The sequence below is a fragment of the Parasteatoda tepidariorum genome, chromosome 9 (genome assembly GCF_982258835.1).
Source record: "Parasteatoda tepidariorum strain Cologne lab strain chromosome 9, Ptep-v5.0, whole genome shotgun sequence".
In the NCBI taxonomy this organism is placed as follows: Eukaryota; Metazoa; Arthropoda; class Arachnida; order Araneae; family Theridiidae; genus Parasteatoda; species Parasteatoda tepidariorum.
In genome coordinates this window covers 94,571,629-94,591,935 of record NC_141763.1, presented here as the reverse complement: position 1 = coordinate 94,591,935, position 20,307 = coordinate 94,571,629, and the positions used below count along the sequence as shown (strand labels likewise).

The 20,307-nt window shown below is 30.5% G+C and overlaps 1 protein-coding gene across 1 annotated transcript in view; it reads left to right on the top strand.

The window, feature by feature from the left end:
- The window catches only part of LOC107442137 (uncharacterized), a 136,748-nt gene that overhangs the window by 65,141 nt on the left and 51,300 nt on the right, over positions 1–20,307 (top strand). The window contains exon 2 of the mRNA XM_043047815.3: positions 9,447–9,605. Coding sequence (XP_042903749.2) covers positions 9,447–9,605 — 159 coding nt within the window. The remainder of the gene's footprint in view (positions 1–9,446; positions 9,606–20,307) is intronic.

The window sequence follows — 20,307 nt, the reverse complement described above, 5'->3', positions numbered from 1 at the left end:
TCCTCAGTGTTAGAAGCATCATGTGTTAGAGTCTCCTGCTATCGTGCTAACCATAGAAAGTATTTTGTGGTTTTTCTCTCCATTTAACACAAATGCCAGTTGATTCTAACGAAACATGATATACAATGGCTATTTTTCCTAATGCTTAATCCGAGAACTTCCTTGTCTTCTGGGTTGCGTTCTAACTTACAAGGCTATGGAATTTTATAGGCGTATACTCGAAAATGGCTCGGCTGTTTAGCGTTAGTTGTAAAATAAAATGTCACAACTCATTGTTTTAAGGATTGTGACATCGCGGTTATTTTAGGAGTAATTAAATCTAAAAAAAATATTAATACAATTACTTTAATACCATATTAATACATAGCTGGGAGAGCCTGGTTGGTAGAACGTTGAGCATGAAAACGTGAGTTCGAATCCCGCTGGCCGAAGATTCCCCGTGTATTAAATTGTGTCTGGCTCACTTTAAATTTGTCGGGGTCATAAAGTCCTTCAAGTGCCCATAACAAATTATTACCTTTGGGGGTACTGAATGGGAGATTGATTGTTCTCTGGTCTTGGTCAAAATTACGATCTGCGAATGAATAAATGGAGTATGATTGGGTCCTCCCTGTAAAACGGTTTGTGACGTGTGTGTGGCTGAAGTCATATTCTTGTCAGTAGATGGCGCCACTGAAAAAACAAGAAACGCACCTTCTGCTATAAAAATTTGCTTTATTTGAAGCAGACTTGCTGGTATTGGCAAGTGGCATAAGTAGAGCCGCAATGATGGCTCAGGGGATCGAGCGTTCGCCTTTCAATGAGGTGAACCGGGGTATGATCCCGGCGATGGCTGGTAGATACGAATTCCGCATCCGGCTTGCACCGACCACAGTGCTAACGTGAATTATCTTCAGTGGTAGACGGATCATGGGTTAGAGTCCCCTTGCCGTCAGGCTAACCGAGTGAGGTTCTCGTGGTCTTCCTCTCCACGTAACGCAAATGCTGGTTAGTTCCATCAGAAAGTCCTCCGCGAAGGCAAATTTCTCCCAATACTTGATCCAGAAGTTCCCTTGTCTTCTGGATTGGGTTTAAAATTACAAGGCTACGGAGTTGAACATTAGTAGTCGTAAACCCAAAAATTGGGTCGGCTGTTCAAAGACGGTTATAAAATATAAAATAAAAAGTGGCATAAGGAACAACAACAATATTAATACAATGTTAATACATTTAATACAATATTTATACAACGTCTTTTAATGCATATCAAATTTGTGATAACTATTGAAAACGATAATATCGCGATCATTATTGTTAACGATAAATATCGAATTCGATAATTTCGATCACAGCCATTATTAAGAACAATAAATATCGAAAACGATATGATTAGGTTTGAACTACAAGGATTATTTTTTAATACGATTTCATGAATAGCATCGATGACGATAATCATCGATTCATGTATTATCTATAATGTTTATAAATGAGTAACGAAAATATTGATCTATATCAAGATGATAATATGCAATTATCAAGAAATACCCATGTATCACCCACATCATAATCAGGGCCCGCTCTAAAAAGTTCAAATTGTTAGCCAATAAATTAGCCAAATATCAAAAATATTCGCCAATTTTCAAAAATCTTCGCCAAATGCAAATCTTAACAATTTTTCATGATTAATATTTTCCCCATAATAAACTATTTTACTAACTTTCTCAGGCTTATATTATTTGAACCCAATTCTATTTGGTTAAATCTACCGAAAATTATTGTAACCAAATAAAAAATACTGATATGTTTAGAAAAAATCATTTTGACGTAATTTTACAGATCGAGTTAAATATATATTTTTCTTTCCAGTGGAAAAAACATTCGTCAATATTTTTGCCAAAACACAATTTTATTTACAAAATTTACGATTTTATCGCATTTGGCGAGATGGCGAATGCTTAGCACGGGCCCTGATAATATCACTAATATACTATTATCCCCTTTCGCTGGTTATAAACATCATGTTATCAAAATATTATTAACAAACATCGACGTGGAAGTGTTTGTATACTTCATAACACGATCAAAAACTTTAATCTAAATGATTTTTTATTTTCTATTCCTTTATTTTCAACATGATAATGTATACGTGCGTGATACCATATCGTAACTTTCTAGGTACAAGCGGTTACTGTCACTTTAAACGACGTATTAAATACCTGATTTATTGCTGTCCGTTATTACGACAATTCATAATAGAGATAAAAGTTGTGGTTATATTGAGCTTGTTTCCATAAGCAAATAGACTTAGTCATTTTTTAAAAAAAGTAAAACTAGTCACGTTCGCTTTGTTTTTTTCTATATTTTTAATTTTGAACAACTATTTTGATTTAAAATGCATATCTAGGGTAGACTGCTTTTGCCTAGTGACTGTAGACTAAAATATATAGCTCGGAATTTAATATCTATAACAGGATTGATTGGCTAACAAATTTCAAAATCGTAATAATTTTTTTTAAATGAAATTTAAATGAAGTGAAATAATTATCAAAAGGTACCTTTTTTTATATTTTTTTTATAACCGTCGTTGAACAGCCGATCCAATTTTTGGGTTTACGAATACTAATTTTAACTACGGAGCTTTGTAATTTTGAGCCCAATCTAGAAGACAAGGGAACTCCTGGATCAAGTATCAAGTATTGGGGGAAATTTGCCTTCGTGGAACTTTTTGATGGAACAAAACCGCATTTACGTTACATGGAGAGGAAGACCACGATAACCTCCTACGGTTAGCTTGACGGCAGGGAGCGTCTAACCCATGATCTGTCTACCACTGAGGATATTTCACGTCAGCATTGTGGTCGGTGTGAGTTGGATGCGAAATTCGTATCGACTAGTCATCGCTGGGATTCGAAGTCGGTTCACCGCAATGGCAGACGAACGCTCTATCCCCCGAACCATCGCGGCTCTAAAAATTAACCCTTGATCGGGATCGAACTCTGGACCCTTCGGTCTGCAAATTTCTTTGCTAACTAGCCCGTGGCGCTACTGGCCATGCCAAAATGTTGATTTAAATTGTAAGTTGTCAAGGGGGTATGATAGATATATGCTCAACAAAAGACGCATTCTTTTAAAAATTGTTCAAGATTTCTAAAAATACCGGAATAACTTTTTTTGATCGAAAGAAGATAAGTTAACCGTTGGTTGCTCACACATTGTTTCATAAAAACAAGGGTTTAGAATTGTAAAATTGTGTGTTTCTTTTCAACTTTACTGATACCGGAAATCAATAAAAATGTTTACAATTTTGCCCTTTTTCGTAAAATAATGCTCACTTAATCAGTAGAAAAATGTGTTTCCCTCAAAAAATTTTTGTTGTTATAGAGGCTAGTAATTTATAACTTGTTATAAACATTCTTATTTTATATATTTAATGTTTGCATTTTGATGGAAATTTGCCACCATAACGAACTGTTCGTAACATTCCATGCTCGTTACATCAAAATTTTACTGTTATTAAATTTCTCTATTTAATTCCTTTATTTCAAGAGATCGAATAGTTTCATTTTTAGAAGGAAGGCAATTTATGACAAAATTCAGACTTTATCTAATCATATTAAACTTTTGATTAATATTACAAATTAAATCAACTTTTACTTTTATGAAAATTTAAATTAAAAGTTTTACTATCGGAATTTAACTAGTAAAATGTTTTTTTCTTTTTTTTTTTTTGCGTATGGAAGATCTGAATTTTAAAAAGGCTGAAACAAATGAAAAAGATGATTGAGAGTTTTAAAAATATTAACTATCGAAACATTAAGACGTTGATGTTTCTAATTCTTAATGTGATTGAAATGTGTTTAAGAAATTATATATTTGATTTTGATTTATACGCTTTAATTAGTTTTGAATAAAAATACAGTACTTTATTTTTTTATAAATATTTTTCCTTGTAAAAATAATGTTACAGATGTTTTTCTAATATGAAACCGAAATATATTTAGCTAGATTTTCAAACAGTTTTGTTAAAATTAGTTAATAAATGATGACCTCGAGTGCACATTGCCTACGCTGGAAAAAATAATGTAGAGTTTTACTATTTTTTAATATTCGACGTCAACAGCTTTAAAAAAATGGAAAACGTATAAACACTACACTGTTAAAATTTTCATTCTAAAACTTATGGTAAAATTAACCGGCCGCAGTCTGTTCATCCGATTAACAGTAAAGTTTACGGTAAAAACATTTTTTATCTTTACGTTTTTTTTTAACCATTTACAATTAGCATGGTTTCAAAACCGTAAAAAAGAAATTTAACTAAAGGCAGGAGCTAGGCTTTTTGTTAGGTAATGGGCATTGGGTGAGAGCGGGAAACTGGAAAATCTTCATGAGTTAAAAGGAACAGCTGAATTATAGTGATGTCACAATCGGGACTCGAACTCCAGTTCTGTCGGTCATGTGACTGACAGAGTAGTCGCAAAGTGGCTTCATAAGCTGGGCATAGTGGGTGCGATAAAATTCTGGTTGTTTATTAAGTGAAAGTAGTTTAAAAAAAATAGTGCGTGGAGTCCCTCCGCGCGGAAGAAATTAAACTTCGCAACCTGCGACGTTAATTGTAGAAGAATCAGCAGTCGTAGAAGGATCCCTAGTTCTATTCAACGACTCTTTTTCCTGCTCCGCTCACTTCCGTGCTCTGTAATCACGGTAATATTGTGCATTTTTCCCTCGTGGACCTCTTGAACCAGTGGAGGTGCTTGTGGTTGCCTCATCGTCTCGCCCTGGAAAATGTATTTGCATTAATAATGTATGTGAATGCGTCATAATGTAATTTCAGAAGAGAAAACCTAACAATCAATTGATATTCACAAGAGATGTACCTTGACATAACCTTAAATCCGTCACATTGTCCTGGGATTATTTTCACTCATTTTTTACAATTGTTATCCACTAAATTTGAAAATAAAAAATACTACCCTATTATATTATATGTGAATCAAAACAAACTAAAAACATATTTATAGAAAAACAGTACTTTTATGACTTTTATGCTAGTGAGAACCAAAACAATATGGAAATGAATGAGGGAAAACTGGATCCTACCACGTGAATACCCGGCCAAAAAAATGTAGCGTTAAACGTTTAACGCAACCTTGTTGGAAGTCGCATAAGAAGTATAACTTCAATAAACAGTTTTTCTCACAGTTTGATTACCATCTCATTTATGGTTATTTGATTGCCTAGTTTGAATGGTGTACAATAACAATTAAATAAATTGTTATTTAACTATTTTTTTCCGAGAAATTTCTGACAGTGTATAGGGTTAAAATGTCTAGATTACCGCACGATTACAGTTTAATGTGAGTGCAACGTTTCACTGTAATTTATCTAGTGACAACAGTTTTAAATAAAATAGGAAACGTATGGATATTTCCGATTGCCTTGACTAGCGGTTCCCAAGTTTTGGTATCCGAAATGATCCGGTTTCTTTCAAGAATCTTGGCAATATAAACATACTGTGAACATACTGACGAAGAAAAAAGATTTTGAAAATGTTTCATGAGTCGTAGGAAATTTTTTAAATTATGAATTTGTTCTTGGATAATGCTGAAAACTGAATAAAATAAGTTGAACGTTGAGACTAGTTATCAGATAAGCTTAATTTTTTATTTTTGAATTCGGTTATTTTAGTTAGTAATAAACATAATACTTTAATAATAAATATTTATTTTAAATTTTATAAATTTTAACTTCTTCCAAATTTATTCAATATATCTATATTATATAAAACGCTAATACGTACGTATGTATCAATAAAACCTATGATATTTCTTTTCTCGCGTTGGCAACAATTTTCATTTTTAATTGATAGGATTCGGCGCGCAAGAGCACGTAGTGAGCATCAAATGGCTAATCTATATTATATAAAACGCTAATACGTTTTAATTGATAGGCTTCGGCGCTCAAGAGCACATAGTGAGCATCATATGGCTAATCGGGTGAATTCTCACCGAATTATCAAAAAAATTCTCACAAAATTATCTTCATCGAAGCCGATGCTTTACATCCGGCGTTCAGTACTATTTCATATTGTTTTACAACACATGGTTTTAGCCCTCTGGTGGGAAAGACTTTAAAACAAAACTTACAACAGTTACTTTTCTTAACAACTGAAATTTAGAATAGTGTGATTAAGAAAAATAGTGTGATTCATATTGAAATGCACAGGTTTAGAATTTTCTACAGTGAAAAGTTTTCGGAACTTCAGTATTCAAAAAAGTATACAAAAGCTAGACGTTAAGAACGTATCCAATGAGCGAGCAAAGCGAGCATCGGAATGCGAAGCAATCCGAAATGAACTGCGAAATCAGTTCCGGGGGTTGGCGAGCGCCAGCGAGCAGGGGGTGAAGCCTCCTAGTTATAATTAAAATTTTTTGCTTCTTTTCATTGGCATTTTACTTAAATAATTTCACACAAATAACGGAAATATTAAATAAGTTATGGATTATTGATCAGCTGTAAATATGATTTTTCCTGGTTCAAAAAATTTTAACTCTCAGAACCAAGTTCCTTCCACGGAGCTCTAGGGTTCTACGGAAAAACTGTTGGGAACCACCGGCTTAGATTTACTCGCAATTACGTTATAATTTAAATTCAGAATTTTACTATACTTTAATATTTGGTGTCAACAATTTAAAATACAAAGAGAACGTGAATATAGTGATATTTTTTGCATGTTTTAACAAATGGGTGTTGAGTTTGATTAGAAAGCACTCCTTTTTGCCGCTATAATTGTGTGAGCTGATGAAGATATTATATCTTTTTTTTTCCGGATTTCTAATAAAAAAATTTTAAATTTTTTTCAAATGGTTTTCTTTATCTCTTTTCATTTTTTACCGCGTTTATATAAACTTGCCTTCGTGTATGTCTGTCCGTGTGGAATTTTGTAATCGATTTTAAACTAACTTCTCGACTAGCTACAAACTACTTACACTACTTGCACATAGTTCAGAATTGGATGACAATGCATGAAAATGAAGAGAAAAAAGACATAAAGTAAACTAAAATTAAAATTAAAAAAAAAAATTTTTTTCGAGATTGTCTTTTGTTGTCGATTCCATTATTTCAAATTAGTATTAAATGTCAGGTGAAAAGATTTTTACTGTCGGAGTATTTTTATTGGCTGAAAAATCACGTGGTAGGATCCAATTTTTCCTCATTCATTTCCAGATTGTTTTGGTTGTCAGTAGCATAAAACTAATGAAAGTCGTAAAGGTATTATTTTTCCATAAAGATTTTTGTATCCCTAATTTAAAATGAAAGTTCTATTATTTTAGTAGTGGTCTTGTAGTAGTCTTGACTACTCTTGACTAAGAAAAATAATCTAAATAAAAATATATATTTTTAAAAACCACGTTTTTTGTAGTGAAGAATAATAATTAAAAAGTAATAACTTTTAAAAAATATAAAATAAAAATTAAAAAAATTATAATTTAAAATAAAAATATTCGAAATAAAAAATAATATTTTTAAAAACCACGTTTTTGTAGTGGAGAATAATAATTAAAAAAAAAATTGAAAAATGAAAAAGGTGGGGAGCATGAAATACATAACAGTATATATATACACATACATATGCATATACACAAACATATTCCACATCCACATTCAGATACAATTACAATTACAGATATACCAGTCTTCGGATCATCCTCAGGGATGTTTCCCAGACCGTCGCCAATAGCCCATTGCGCAGCTCTAGTGCGACGTAAATGAACAACAACAACAACAACAACTACAGATATACCATACACATATTCTCAGGAGCACACATACACACACTAATATAACATTACTGTTATGTATTTGATGTGCCCCGAGTTTTTCGTTTTTCAAATTTTTTTTAATTATTATTCTCCACTACAAAAACGTAGTTTTTAAAAATATTATTTTTTATTTTGAATTTTATTTTGACTATTTATTTTTATTTTGAATTCTTACTACATCACCAGCTTTATAATTGTTACAGCCTTAGGAAAAGCAAGCCTCTCTCTCTCCAAATACTTTTTAGAATTCAAAGTCAGAAAGAGCTTTAGATAACATAAAAAAATTAAAATTTAGAATTTACTTTCCTGTTTTAACACAATTGCACAATGAATAAATGAATATTAAATTTTTAACAAGTATCTTGTTTGACATCTGATCATACTTTAAGTTTGACAAAGTCAAAATGAAGAATGTAAATAGATCGTGACATCAAAACATAAAAAAATTAAAAAATAATGTTTAAATATTCGAATAGGTGATGGTGCAAACCTGTCAGGCAACATCACGTGACATAACTTCCATCTCTACTCGTTCCACATTTTAAGGAACTATGCGTAGTCGTGGAAAGTGGAATGAGTGGGATATTCAAAACTGTTTTCGTCTGCGTTTCCTAAAGTGGGAAGATATTTAAGAAAAATATATACTTTGGTGACTCATGGGCAGTTTAAATTGAATACTTTTTATTTTACATTTTAAAGTCACTTAAAAAAATTGAATCAGACTACTTGTTTTAAACTTCCTACCATAAATAAAGCGGCTGTTTTTAAAAAAACTATTTTCAGACGCTCAGAAGAGAAACAAGTAGCCGTTTCGAAATTTGAAAAAGTGCAAAAATAGAACAAACATATACACTTCAATATATTTGTGACTAATAGGTTATTTTAAATACAATTTACATTTGAAGCAGTGCATCGTTATATTTTATTTTAGTCTTATTTCTAAAAAAAGAATATTCTCCAATTTGACTATGAAGGAAATTAAAATTTCATCGAACTCTTGTCTTTACCTTACAAGCGAGAGTAATTTAGTTAAATTTCCCATAAGCAGCAGATTAATTGATAAAATTTCTGACAAACAGTAAATAATTTGCTAAAATTCATATAAACAGTTGCTTTTTTTGGTGAAATTTACCACAAACAACATATTTGTTGAAATTTCTAATTAAACCGCAGATTATTTGATGCAATTTTCCCACAAACAATACAAAGGCTTACCCGTTATAAAAAAATAATGATATGCTATAGAAAAATTTCGTGGAGTAAATTTTAATGATAATGAATTGTGAATAAAAATAGCATTCTATACCACGTATTATTGGAAGCATTTTGGTAAGTAAGACCACTGTACCACTCACTCTTACCATAGTTTCGGTACTTTATATGTTATTTAATCAAGCCATTTTATTCCAACCACTTACTGAGACGTACTGCCATGGGGTAAGAGCAAGATTTGCTAAGAACATGGCAACGGAGAGGGGGGAAATATGGAGAATGAGGAAATCGTGCAACCTTGTGATTTTATTTAAAAAGAGTATAATTCAGTTTTTGTAGTAAAGAAAAATTTGCTTAGAGTTTCTCGTAAGCAATAGTAGACATGCATTTTTCTTAATTAAAAATAATTAAAGATTAATAATTTTTATTTTGCAGGTACATTTGAAGAAGCGAAAGAACAAGAAAAACCGATCCTGTGCCCTCCAATGTCAGATAAACAAATGCTTGCAAAAGAAAACAATGATTATGCTTTTGACAATCCGTACTTCAAAGATGATGAATCAGACCACAAAACACCAGATGCCGCAGAAAAAGGTGAGCTCCATTTTTTTTACAAAATGCTTTTTTTAATTATCATTATTGAATGATTAAACGAGGTCTTCATAAAATTTTATAAAAATTACTTTATAATTTGAGATTATTAGGACTGCCAATTTATTCCAATGTAGTTTTAAAAAAAGCTCTGTTCTATTTTCGAAATTTCAAACAATGTACAGTGCGCAAAATAAAAATGGACCACCCTAGATAAGTTTTTATCTAATGATCGGATCTTCACATTCTAGGACTCAATCTTAGTGATTCGAGAGGGGAAATCAGACACAAAAACGTACTTTCTCTGAAAAAGCATACCTATTTTTACATGCCTATATTCTATGGATTCCAAGTTTTGAGCCCCAAAATACATGGGTTAGTCGTAATCTGAAAACTATGGTCCTAATAACTTGGTCAGGAGAGCTGTCCTAAGTTTGGACACTTAACGTTAATTTTACTTTTTGCCTATTTCATCATATCTCAAGAACTTTTAAAGCGAATTGAAAAATCTTTGCACTCAATTATAAAACTCGTTTATCCCATGCATAATGTATTTTTTTAGTAAATATTTACTATTTTTTCATTATTTTATTTAATAACAGTCGAAATAATTTTTAATTGTAAGGTAAACAATTTTTAACATCATTTTAAAAGGCAAAATAAAAAATTTGAGCGAAATCGATCTCATAGTTCTTGAGAAATCGAATTTTAAAAATATGACTTTTTCAAAATTCGATTTCTAAAGAACTATTAAACCGATTTCGCTCAAATTTTGTATTTTACCATTTAAAGTGGCAATATTTAAAAAATTATAAAAGTATAAAAGTATTGTATACCTTACAGTTGAATTTTTTTTCCCGACTATTATTAAATAAAATAATAGATATTCACTAAAAGTAATATTTTACCTGAAATTATATTTAGATTATCAAGTTTTATAGTTGTAAGCAATTTGTTTTTAAATCGCTTAAAAGATTCCCGAGATATCGTGAAATAAACAAAAAGTGAAATTAACATTAAGGGGTTCAAATTTGAACAGTTCTCCTGAGCAAACTATAGGGACCAAATATCCCAAATTGCTGCAACCCCCTATATTTTGAGGGTCAGAAATCCAAATCCGTCGTTAAAAAAAGTATGTTTATTCATAAAAAGTACGTTTTTGTGTCTGATTTTGCAACTTGAATTATCGCCTACACTAATTAAATTTTATTTTATTTTCAATCCGTCGTTGAACAGCCGACCCAATTTTAAGTTTACGACTACTAATGTTCGATTCGGTAGGCTTGTAATTTTGAACCAATCCAGAAGACAAGAAAATTCCTGGATCAGTACCCCCAGAGTTATGATTTGTTTTGGAAACGAGGAGGACTCTATGACTCGACAAAATTAACGAGCACCAGTCACGATTTACAACACTGGGAGTCATCGGCCGGAGGGGATCGAGCCCACGACCTATTGGACATGAGCCCATTGCCCTACCAAGCAGGCTATCCCGGCCCTCTCTCAAATTCACTAGCATATTTGAAGTCACCCTTACGAACCATTAAGATTAAGTCCTAGAATGTGAAGATCCGATCATTTGATCGAAAGTTATTCTGAGCAGTTCGTTTTTTATTTTGTGTATTGTTCCTCATAAAAATGTTTCCAATGTTAAGTAATAAATAATTGGTAAAAATTATTACTTGTATATTTGGTCAAATAAGTTTTCGATTCGCACAATAGGTTGTATGACGAAAAATTCTAAATGTAGGAATAACATATTAAGCTATCCAATCAATCGATCATTATTTTGACTAAAACTATTTAAGGTCTTACTTTCTATATTGCAGTTAACCAATATTTTAAGGTTTAAGAATCTGAATCCATCGTAAACTAGTTGTGAAATAAGGATTTCTGCCCGATTTCGTGACGTCACTAAGAATTAGTTCAAATTAAATACCACGTTTATGAAGACTTTTAAATGATTAAAATTACGACTTTGTTCATAGAAATCTAATTTTTTTATTAATAATTATTTATTTGTTAATTTTATAAAAAAGATTATGAGAAAATACCTAATTCATAAGTAATTATTTGTGTTACATGGGAAATTCCCAGAAAAATCATTTCAACGTTGAACTATCATTACTTTTTAGATTCATCCTTAGATTATGCGAAATTCAACCATAGATTATGCTAAATTCCCACCTTAGATTATGCTAGATTCAACCTTAGTTTATGCTATATTTAACCTTAGACTGCCTTAGATTCAACCTATGATTCTGCTAGATTCAACTGTAGATTATGCTAGATTCAATTTTTATTAAGTTAGATTCATCCTTTAGATTACGCTAGATTCAACCTTTGATTGTCTTAGATTCAACCTTAGATTATGCTAGATTGAAAATTAGATTATGCTATATTCCAACTTAAATTATGCTGTATCCAGCCTAAGAATAGCTATGCTCAACCTTAGATTATTCTTAGATTATGATAGATTCATTCTTAGATTTTGCTATAATCTGATTGAGTATAGCATAGTCTAAGGTTGAGTATAGCAAAATTATGATACGCTGATTAGGCTTAGATTATGCTAGATTCATGCTTAAATTTTGCTATACTCAACCTTAGACTATGCTATACTCAATCTTAGATTAAGCTATTCTCATTCTTAGATAAAACTAGATTCAACCTTAGAATATGCTAGATTCAATTTTTTAATTATGTTATACTCACTTTTGGATTATGCTATGCTGATCCAAGAAATATGCTCAACCTTAGAATAATGCTAGATTCGAACATAGTATCGTATAATCAAGTTTAAGAAGTACTATAATATGGTAAAGTTGCACCCTATAAGTAACAAGTTATGTATAAAGATGCAGCAAATTTGACCGATATTAGGATTTTACATGCGCAAAAATAGGTGACATAAGAATTATTATTATTAATGTTTTATTGAAGTTAAAAAAGAATATCGGTATTTATATTTCATAATTCCCACCACTTGTTCTTGAAATTAGAATTTTTATATTATTTAATATTAGTACAGGGCATTCTTTTTAAAAATAAATAGGAATCTTTCTTTTTTTAAAAAAACGAAATTCCTCTAGAAGAAATTAAAGAGTTCTAAATTAGAAGGAATGCGCACAAGCGTTTCTAAGTGCGTTGGAATATTTGTTTCGTAAGAAATTTTCTCTCTTTAACCAAACAGGTAAACGAAGGTATGTCAAGGTCAGGCATACTTCTATGCCGAATATGTATTCATCTTCGTCGTTAAAAGCTCCGAGCGTCGCCGTCAACCTTTTATTTTCTTCCACCCTTCATTCATATTTCTCATTCATTAAAAAAAAAAAACTTTTTCATTCAATTCAAAAAATATGGCTTTTTATGCATCTTGGTAACATCTGCTAAAACGGAAATATATTTCTTATTCATAAGAAAATGTCTACTTTTAATTTGAGAAGTTGGCGTCTTAGTACTCTTGGGAAAAAAACTGCTGTGTCAGATATATATTCATTCATTAGAAAAATGTCTTCCTTCAGTTTGTGACGATGCAGTCTTAATGTATCTTGAGAAAGTTTTTACAGCAGATAAATATAATCTTATACCTTAACAAACATTTCTATACAATTCAAAAACACTCCTCTTTGAAACATCTGTTGTAACAGATATATATATTTCTTATTTCTTAAAAAATATATTTTATTCAATAAGAAAATGGCCTTTATTTTCAAGAAATATTGTTTAAATAGTTGTTTTAGTAGATATATGTTTCTTATTAGGGCAAAAAATATTTTTATTTGAAGTTAGAAGACGGCCTCTGTCTTCAAGAAGAAAACAAGTAAGAAAGTAAGAAAACGGCTTTTACTTTCAGGAATCTCTTTGAAACATCTGTTATAGCAGATACATATTTCTTATTCATTGAAAACTTTTTTTTAATTTAAAATAAGAAGACAATCTCCTCTTAGAAACATCTGGTAACAATATTTTAGAACAAATTATCTCTGAAACAACAAAAAGACTCCTCTTAGAAACATCTGTTATCGGAGATATGTGTTTCTTATTTGTTAATAAAAAATATTTTTGAACTATCTATCTTTAAGAAATACCATTGAAACATGTTATATCAGATACATGTTTCTTATTAGTTAAAAAAAAGACCGTTTTCATTCAAAGTTAGAAGACGGCCTCTGTGTTCAGGAAATCTCTTTGGAGCATCTGTTATAGCAGATATATATATTTCTTATTCGTTAAAAAAATATTTTTATTCAAAATAAGAAAACGGCCTCTATCTTCAAAAACTATCATTCAAATGTATGTTAAAGTCGACTCATATTTGTTGAATGTTAAAGAAATATTTTTAATCAAAATAAGAAACCGGCCAACTATCATTAGGAAATACCATTGAAACATGTGATATCAGATACATGTTTCTTATTAGTTAAAAAAAAAAACATTTTCATTCAAAGTTAGAAGACGGTCTCTTGTCTTCGAAACATCTTTTTAGATAATATATTTTAGCGGATGCATATTTTATATTCCAAAAATATATTTTCATACAATGTAAAAAGGCAGCCTCTGTTTTCAGAACATCTATTGTAGTCAAGTAATTTTGTCTATTCGAAAGAAAGTGGTGTATCTGCACATTTTGATAGCATCTGTTATATTTTATAAATAAATATATACATTTTCATATTTTCCTCATTGTTTAAAAATTGATCCTTTTGAATTTGACAAATGGCGTTTTTGTATACATTTTGCTGGTATTTCTTGGCACAGGTTTCTTTTTCGTTACAAATTTGTCCTCCTTTAGTTTGATGAAATGGTGTCTTTACGCATCTAGGGAACATATGATATCCTTATTATTTCTTATTCAATGAAATTTGCCTGCGTAATGTTAAAGAAAGAAAAAAAATAGTATCTTTTATATTTTGGGAATATCTTTTTAGCCGATTCATAGATTGATAAATTGAAACTTTTCTCCATATTCTGTAAGATTAATCAAGTGTTAACATTTCGCAATATGTTCTAAAGACTATATATCTTGTTCAATACCAATTACTGCTATCCACATTGCTATAAATTGCCTCTTTTTAAATTGAAGAACATCTGCTTTTCTTGCCGACTGGGTGTAAGGTGGTCGGAGAACTGACATCATGTCAGAAAGGTCCTAGGTCGAATCCCGGACAAGACATGGACGTTTTCTCCTTTTCTTCTGAGTACTATCTTTCTGATTATGGGAGCGACGTTGGCCCCGCTAATATGATGCCTCTGAAAGTGGGGTTAACGAATCTCTGCTCTTGTTATACCCAAAGGATGAATGGCAGTATCGAGGTGGGCATTGGAGAAAAAAAATCTGCTAATCATTTTATAGTATTGATTTAGTGGCATTATTATTATTATTATTAAACAAGATGCTCAAAATACAATCTTTAAACGTGTTCATGGCTGAAAGCCTTTTTTTCGAGTAAAATAAAATATCTGTAACTATCAAGATTTATTTCGTAATTTTAGCATATATATATATAAAACTGCTTCTTTTCCAAGATAAAATAGATATTGTTGAATAGTTTAAAAAAAATAGAATAAGTTTTCACCTCCCGAAAATTATCTATAACTGAAATTGTTTTTACTACCAGCTTTTCCGTCTCTCTTTCACCCCAGAACGTGTTCAGATCCGAAATTTTTATTTTATTTCCAATGCCCACCTGTGTTAACATTTCGTCAATTCAGATTTGTCGGCTGCTCTTTCAGAGGCACCATATTAGGTGGGCTAATGCTGCTCCCACTGTAAGAACAGATAGTACAGAAAACGAATCACGTGCTTTATTAATTGAATTAAGTTAAACTATTACAGTTTTGGCGAATGAATAATTGTTAAAAATAATATGTTTTGTTACATTTTAATAAGTGTAAACATGAAAAAGGCTTAACATCGTCTTACTTATTTCACTAAAAAACTCTTTAAGGTATTTACTAAACTAGTGCTAAAACATGATTTGGGGCAAACTTTTTAAAGTTGAGTTTATCATAAATTTAGAATTCCAGCCGTTTTAGCTTTCTGAAAATATTTTACTTTTGTTTGTTCTCTAATGATTTACAAAGTTATAGCAGTTTTTGTGCAAGGTGATAACAGGACAGACTATTGGTTTTAAGTCTTTGAAAGCGTTTATCTCAAAATTTGGTACTTTGTTCACAATTTTTAAAAATTTGCTTTTTTAAACTACATTGATCCCTAGCTCAGTAGTATAAGCACTTGATTTTAAAATAACAGTTCAAAACAAAGTTGATAGCCTTTTTTTTCCAGTGTTTAGTGTATTTGCAAAAAAAAAAGCTTTATTTTTACCTAAAAGTGACCCGTTAAAAAGAAAATAATAATAATGATAATTTTTTTGATAGTTTTATAAGTTTTTACACATCATAAAACAAATAAACTAGTGTTATAAAATTTTATAATAATATTTAAAAAAAAACTCTCAAAACTAGTCGGATGCCTTAAAGAAAATTAAAATCAATATACACCGTCTAAACATCTCAATTATATCGTTAAGATTACGCAACCAGTCCGTAATAATACAGTGTCGTGAAAACAGACATAAAATTACAGTTTGATGGCTTGTTATTTAAAGAAATCAGCCAACTTGAAGCCAAAAGAAAGGTCAGCATTGTTAGTTCTGTTCCCTCCTATATCGCTTTCTTCTTCATAAAGATCACTTTCCATTGTGATATAAAACTAGTTATTCTCATAGAATATTACAACTCTTCTACAACACCCCCACCTACCGTTATTATTTCTAATCTTCATCCTTAACCTTGGCCATAAAAAAATGCGAGCCATTGTGTCCACTCTATTTTTCATTTTATTCCTTCTTTTATTTCCAACAGGTTGCGCAACTTTCATTCATAGCGTAGCTGCTTAATGGGATCTATAGAAGTATTTTGTACGTTTACAATTGACACTATACGCTTGGCAGAATTTGGCGACCTTACAATGAAAAAGTTGCTTTCTTTTTTTTAATTTATTTTTATCTATCGTTTTGTAGAAACAAATAGCTACATAACCAATCCTCCTATTGTCAAATAGGGTGATTAAAAAGCCGTACTAAGGTCTGTTTTTCTTTAATGAGCTTATTTTGTTTTCGATCTAACGATTAAGATAAATGTGATTTAATTGATGTGTCGATTTTATTCTATTTCATAACCGTCGTTGAGCAACTGTCCCAATTTTGGGTTTGCGACTACTAATGTTCAACTCCGTAGCCTTGTCATTTTGAACCCAATCCAGAAGACTAGGGAACTTCTGGATCAAGCATTGGGAGAAATTTGCCTTCGTGGAGGACCTTCTGATCAAACTAACCCGCATTCGCGTTACATGGAGAGGAAAACCACGAAAACCTACCACGGTTAGCCCGACGGCAAGGGGACTCTAACCCATGATCTGTCTACTACTGAGGATATTTTAAATCAGCACTGCGGTCAGTGCGGAATTTATATCGATCAGCTATGACTGTGATTCGAACCCAGTTCACCTCATTCGAAGGCAACGCTCAAATAAGTTAAAAATATTATATTAATTAATATACGAAAATATTAAAATATGTTCAATAAAATTCTACGTCAAAGGGATAAGTATAAACATCAAATGTGCTAATTTAGAGGAGAAAAAAAAATAGTTTCAAGAGAATACCTGAAGGTTTTAGCAAGAAATTAGGATGCCAGCTAAGAAAATAATAAATAAATAAATAAAAGAAGAAAAAAAACACCAACTTTTACGTTCTACCTACAAAATAAATCACAGCATGCTTCTAGTGAATTTTTTATTTTATTTTAATTTTTATCGCTTCTGTCCTAAAACGTCACGTGGTAATCATAAATTTAAGTTCGTATATCTTTCTCTCAGTCGAACTAAAAATAAAAATAAAAAATCGTTTTCAAATATTTATGCTGCTTATCGTCTGAGTACGAGATTTTAAGAGACTCAATTTGTGAGAGGTGTTTTTTATCTTGTTAAGGAGTAGAAAAAAAAGTGGCCAGATTTTTCTTTTTATAACGGTATGTTGGCAAAGTTAAACTACTTTAAAACAGGAAAAACTTGTCCTGTGATAATCATTCATACTTCATTAACAAGCGTCGCTAATTAAATCGCAAAAAAGGCATAATATAGGAATATTTTATTTTTTAGATAAAAAGGCTTACTGCTAAGACTTTTTGCGTTTCACTAATTTATTTATGTTTTGAGCGTATTTTACAAATTTTTCTATCAAATAGAAGGTTTTATTGCTTGCTTGCTTAGTACCCCCTCCGTGTTTGATTCGCAATGGTCGTTTTTTTCCATTAAAAGTTGATTTAATAAAACAAACACAATGATCGTTTTGTTTATACAATTTACAATTATTATATGTTTATGTAAGAATATTTTGTTAACCATTTAATGCATATGAAGCACCAGTGTTTCTTTTGTATTGTTTTTCTGATGTTTTAATTACAGGTAAAATATGTATACATTTCGTTATTTTTAATTATGAAAAAACAGTCGGATTTATTTACTGTACCGGGTACTGTAGTATAAGATTAAAAAAAAAAAGTACATTTGAAATTATTTTCATTTACTATACTTTCGTTAGTATACTTTTTTTTACTATACTTTTAATTACTTTCATGTACTATAATGTACATAAATCTCATGTACTATAATGTACATATATCATTGTATTGAAAGAGTTCAAGATAATTTTCGCTGTTTCCGCTACTATAGCTCAACTAAGCAATAACATCATGCTGTTTTTATTCCTACATTTCAAATCATTTTCGATGTTCCATCATTGGAATGTCGTAGCGAAATGCCTTGTTTATTAATTTTGTATAAAATTCTAAATAATATGATTGACTTCTCTGATATTATAAGTATGTCTCGACAAGTGGTACAATGAAAAACGTATTACGAAGTGCGTAAAGTTGTATATAAAATCAAAATGTATTTCTCAGTTTATAGAAGTAAAGAACAGTCTCATGTTCCAAAAATACATGACGTCGTAGATGTTAATCAGTGAGTGCTTATGCGATCCTACAATTCTTAGTCCTCAACTACTCAGTTTTCAGTGAAAAGTCACAATATTCACATATACCCTAACTAAGGCTCCTATACTATGTCTAATTCAGGGGCTCTAACCCTAACGGAAGCCTTGTTGTCTCCTCTGACGTCATAGCGGAGCGTGACTGTAATGCCATAATAGGCAGGACATATATTTCCTAGATTTTAAAATTTCTTTAATTTCTTAAATTTATTTTTAAATCATTCTTAATCGAATTTTAATTAAATTATTTAATATTTATTGCATTTTATAAAACGCTAATTCAAATATTTTATTCTTTTCTTATCAATCAATATAACGGTTAACTTTTTATTTCAATACTAATGTAAAACTCATTAATTCACTGTCGCGTCTATATCAAAAACAAAATCTATTTATACTTCTTCATTCTTTATTTCTTACCACAAAAATGTTTCAGTTACATGGTCATACTAATTCTTACCGTATTTTTGGCGATTAGCTTTCGCCAAATTATTTTTCAAATTTAATACTGGTTATGGGGGTTTTGGCTTTGTTAACTTTCGATAAATCGCCAGCCATGGATCTTGTTCCATGCTCCTAACTGTCCGTTGGGAACAGTTCACTTTACTTTTAACTTCAAATTCTTGGCTAACGGATTGGGGTGCTTCAACCTCTCATTCGCAACTGTTGAATTTATATCTTTACAGAAATTCTAGAAGAGAGAACAAGAATGATTCTCTTGATCCATTTAAGAGACTTTTCTTTATTTATTTAATAATTTTGGAATGTGACCATGTTCTTTATAAGATTTACAAAATAAATCAGTTTTTGTTAAACGATTTTTATTTATTTTCATGGGATAAATGTCCCTCCTTTATAACAAAATTCAGATATATCTCACACAACCCAAAATAATACTTAAATTCTACAAAGAAACTACATCCACTAATAGCAATACGGACTAAACTGCTATTAAAGTGACTATTTCATTTTTTCCAGTCTTACCTGTTAAATGCATTACTTCATTGAATTTGGCGTGATGGATCTTTAATGAATTTAAATATTTAATTTTCAGATAACAAAGTCAAATCAACTGCTGCCACTTGCAAAATAATTTTTCGTCACCGCAAACATATAATCATATAAAAAAATTAGTTAAAAAATAATTTAAAAATAGAAATCAGAACAAACGAATCTTCAACCGGAAGTTGAAACAGCCTCTGCATATACTGCCCCCTACCGTTGAGAACATGAAAAACGATCATGAATAAAGTCAATAAGAAACAAAAAACCTCGTTTTGTAATAATATAATATTATTAAAAAATTTTCGTCATACAGATTTCACAACATTCTTAACAAACTTTCTTCAGAATTAAATGTATTTCATGAGCTTTTTACTTTTTTTTCTGTAACTGGATTTTTTATTTGTAGTCCGTGTTTCGTCGTTAAAAAAAATAAAATAGACGATCTGTATGTATATATATATATATATATATATATATATATATATATATATATATATATATATATATATATATATATATATATATATATATATATATATATATATATATATATATATATGTATATAATAAATAAATACAAGAAAACACGAAGAAAGTTAAGAAGAACAATAAGTTTTTATTTTCCAGTTTTTTTAAATAAAATT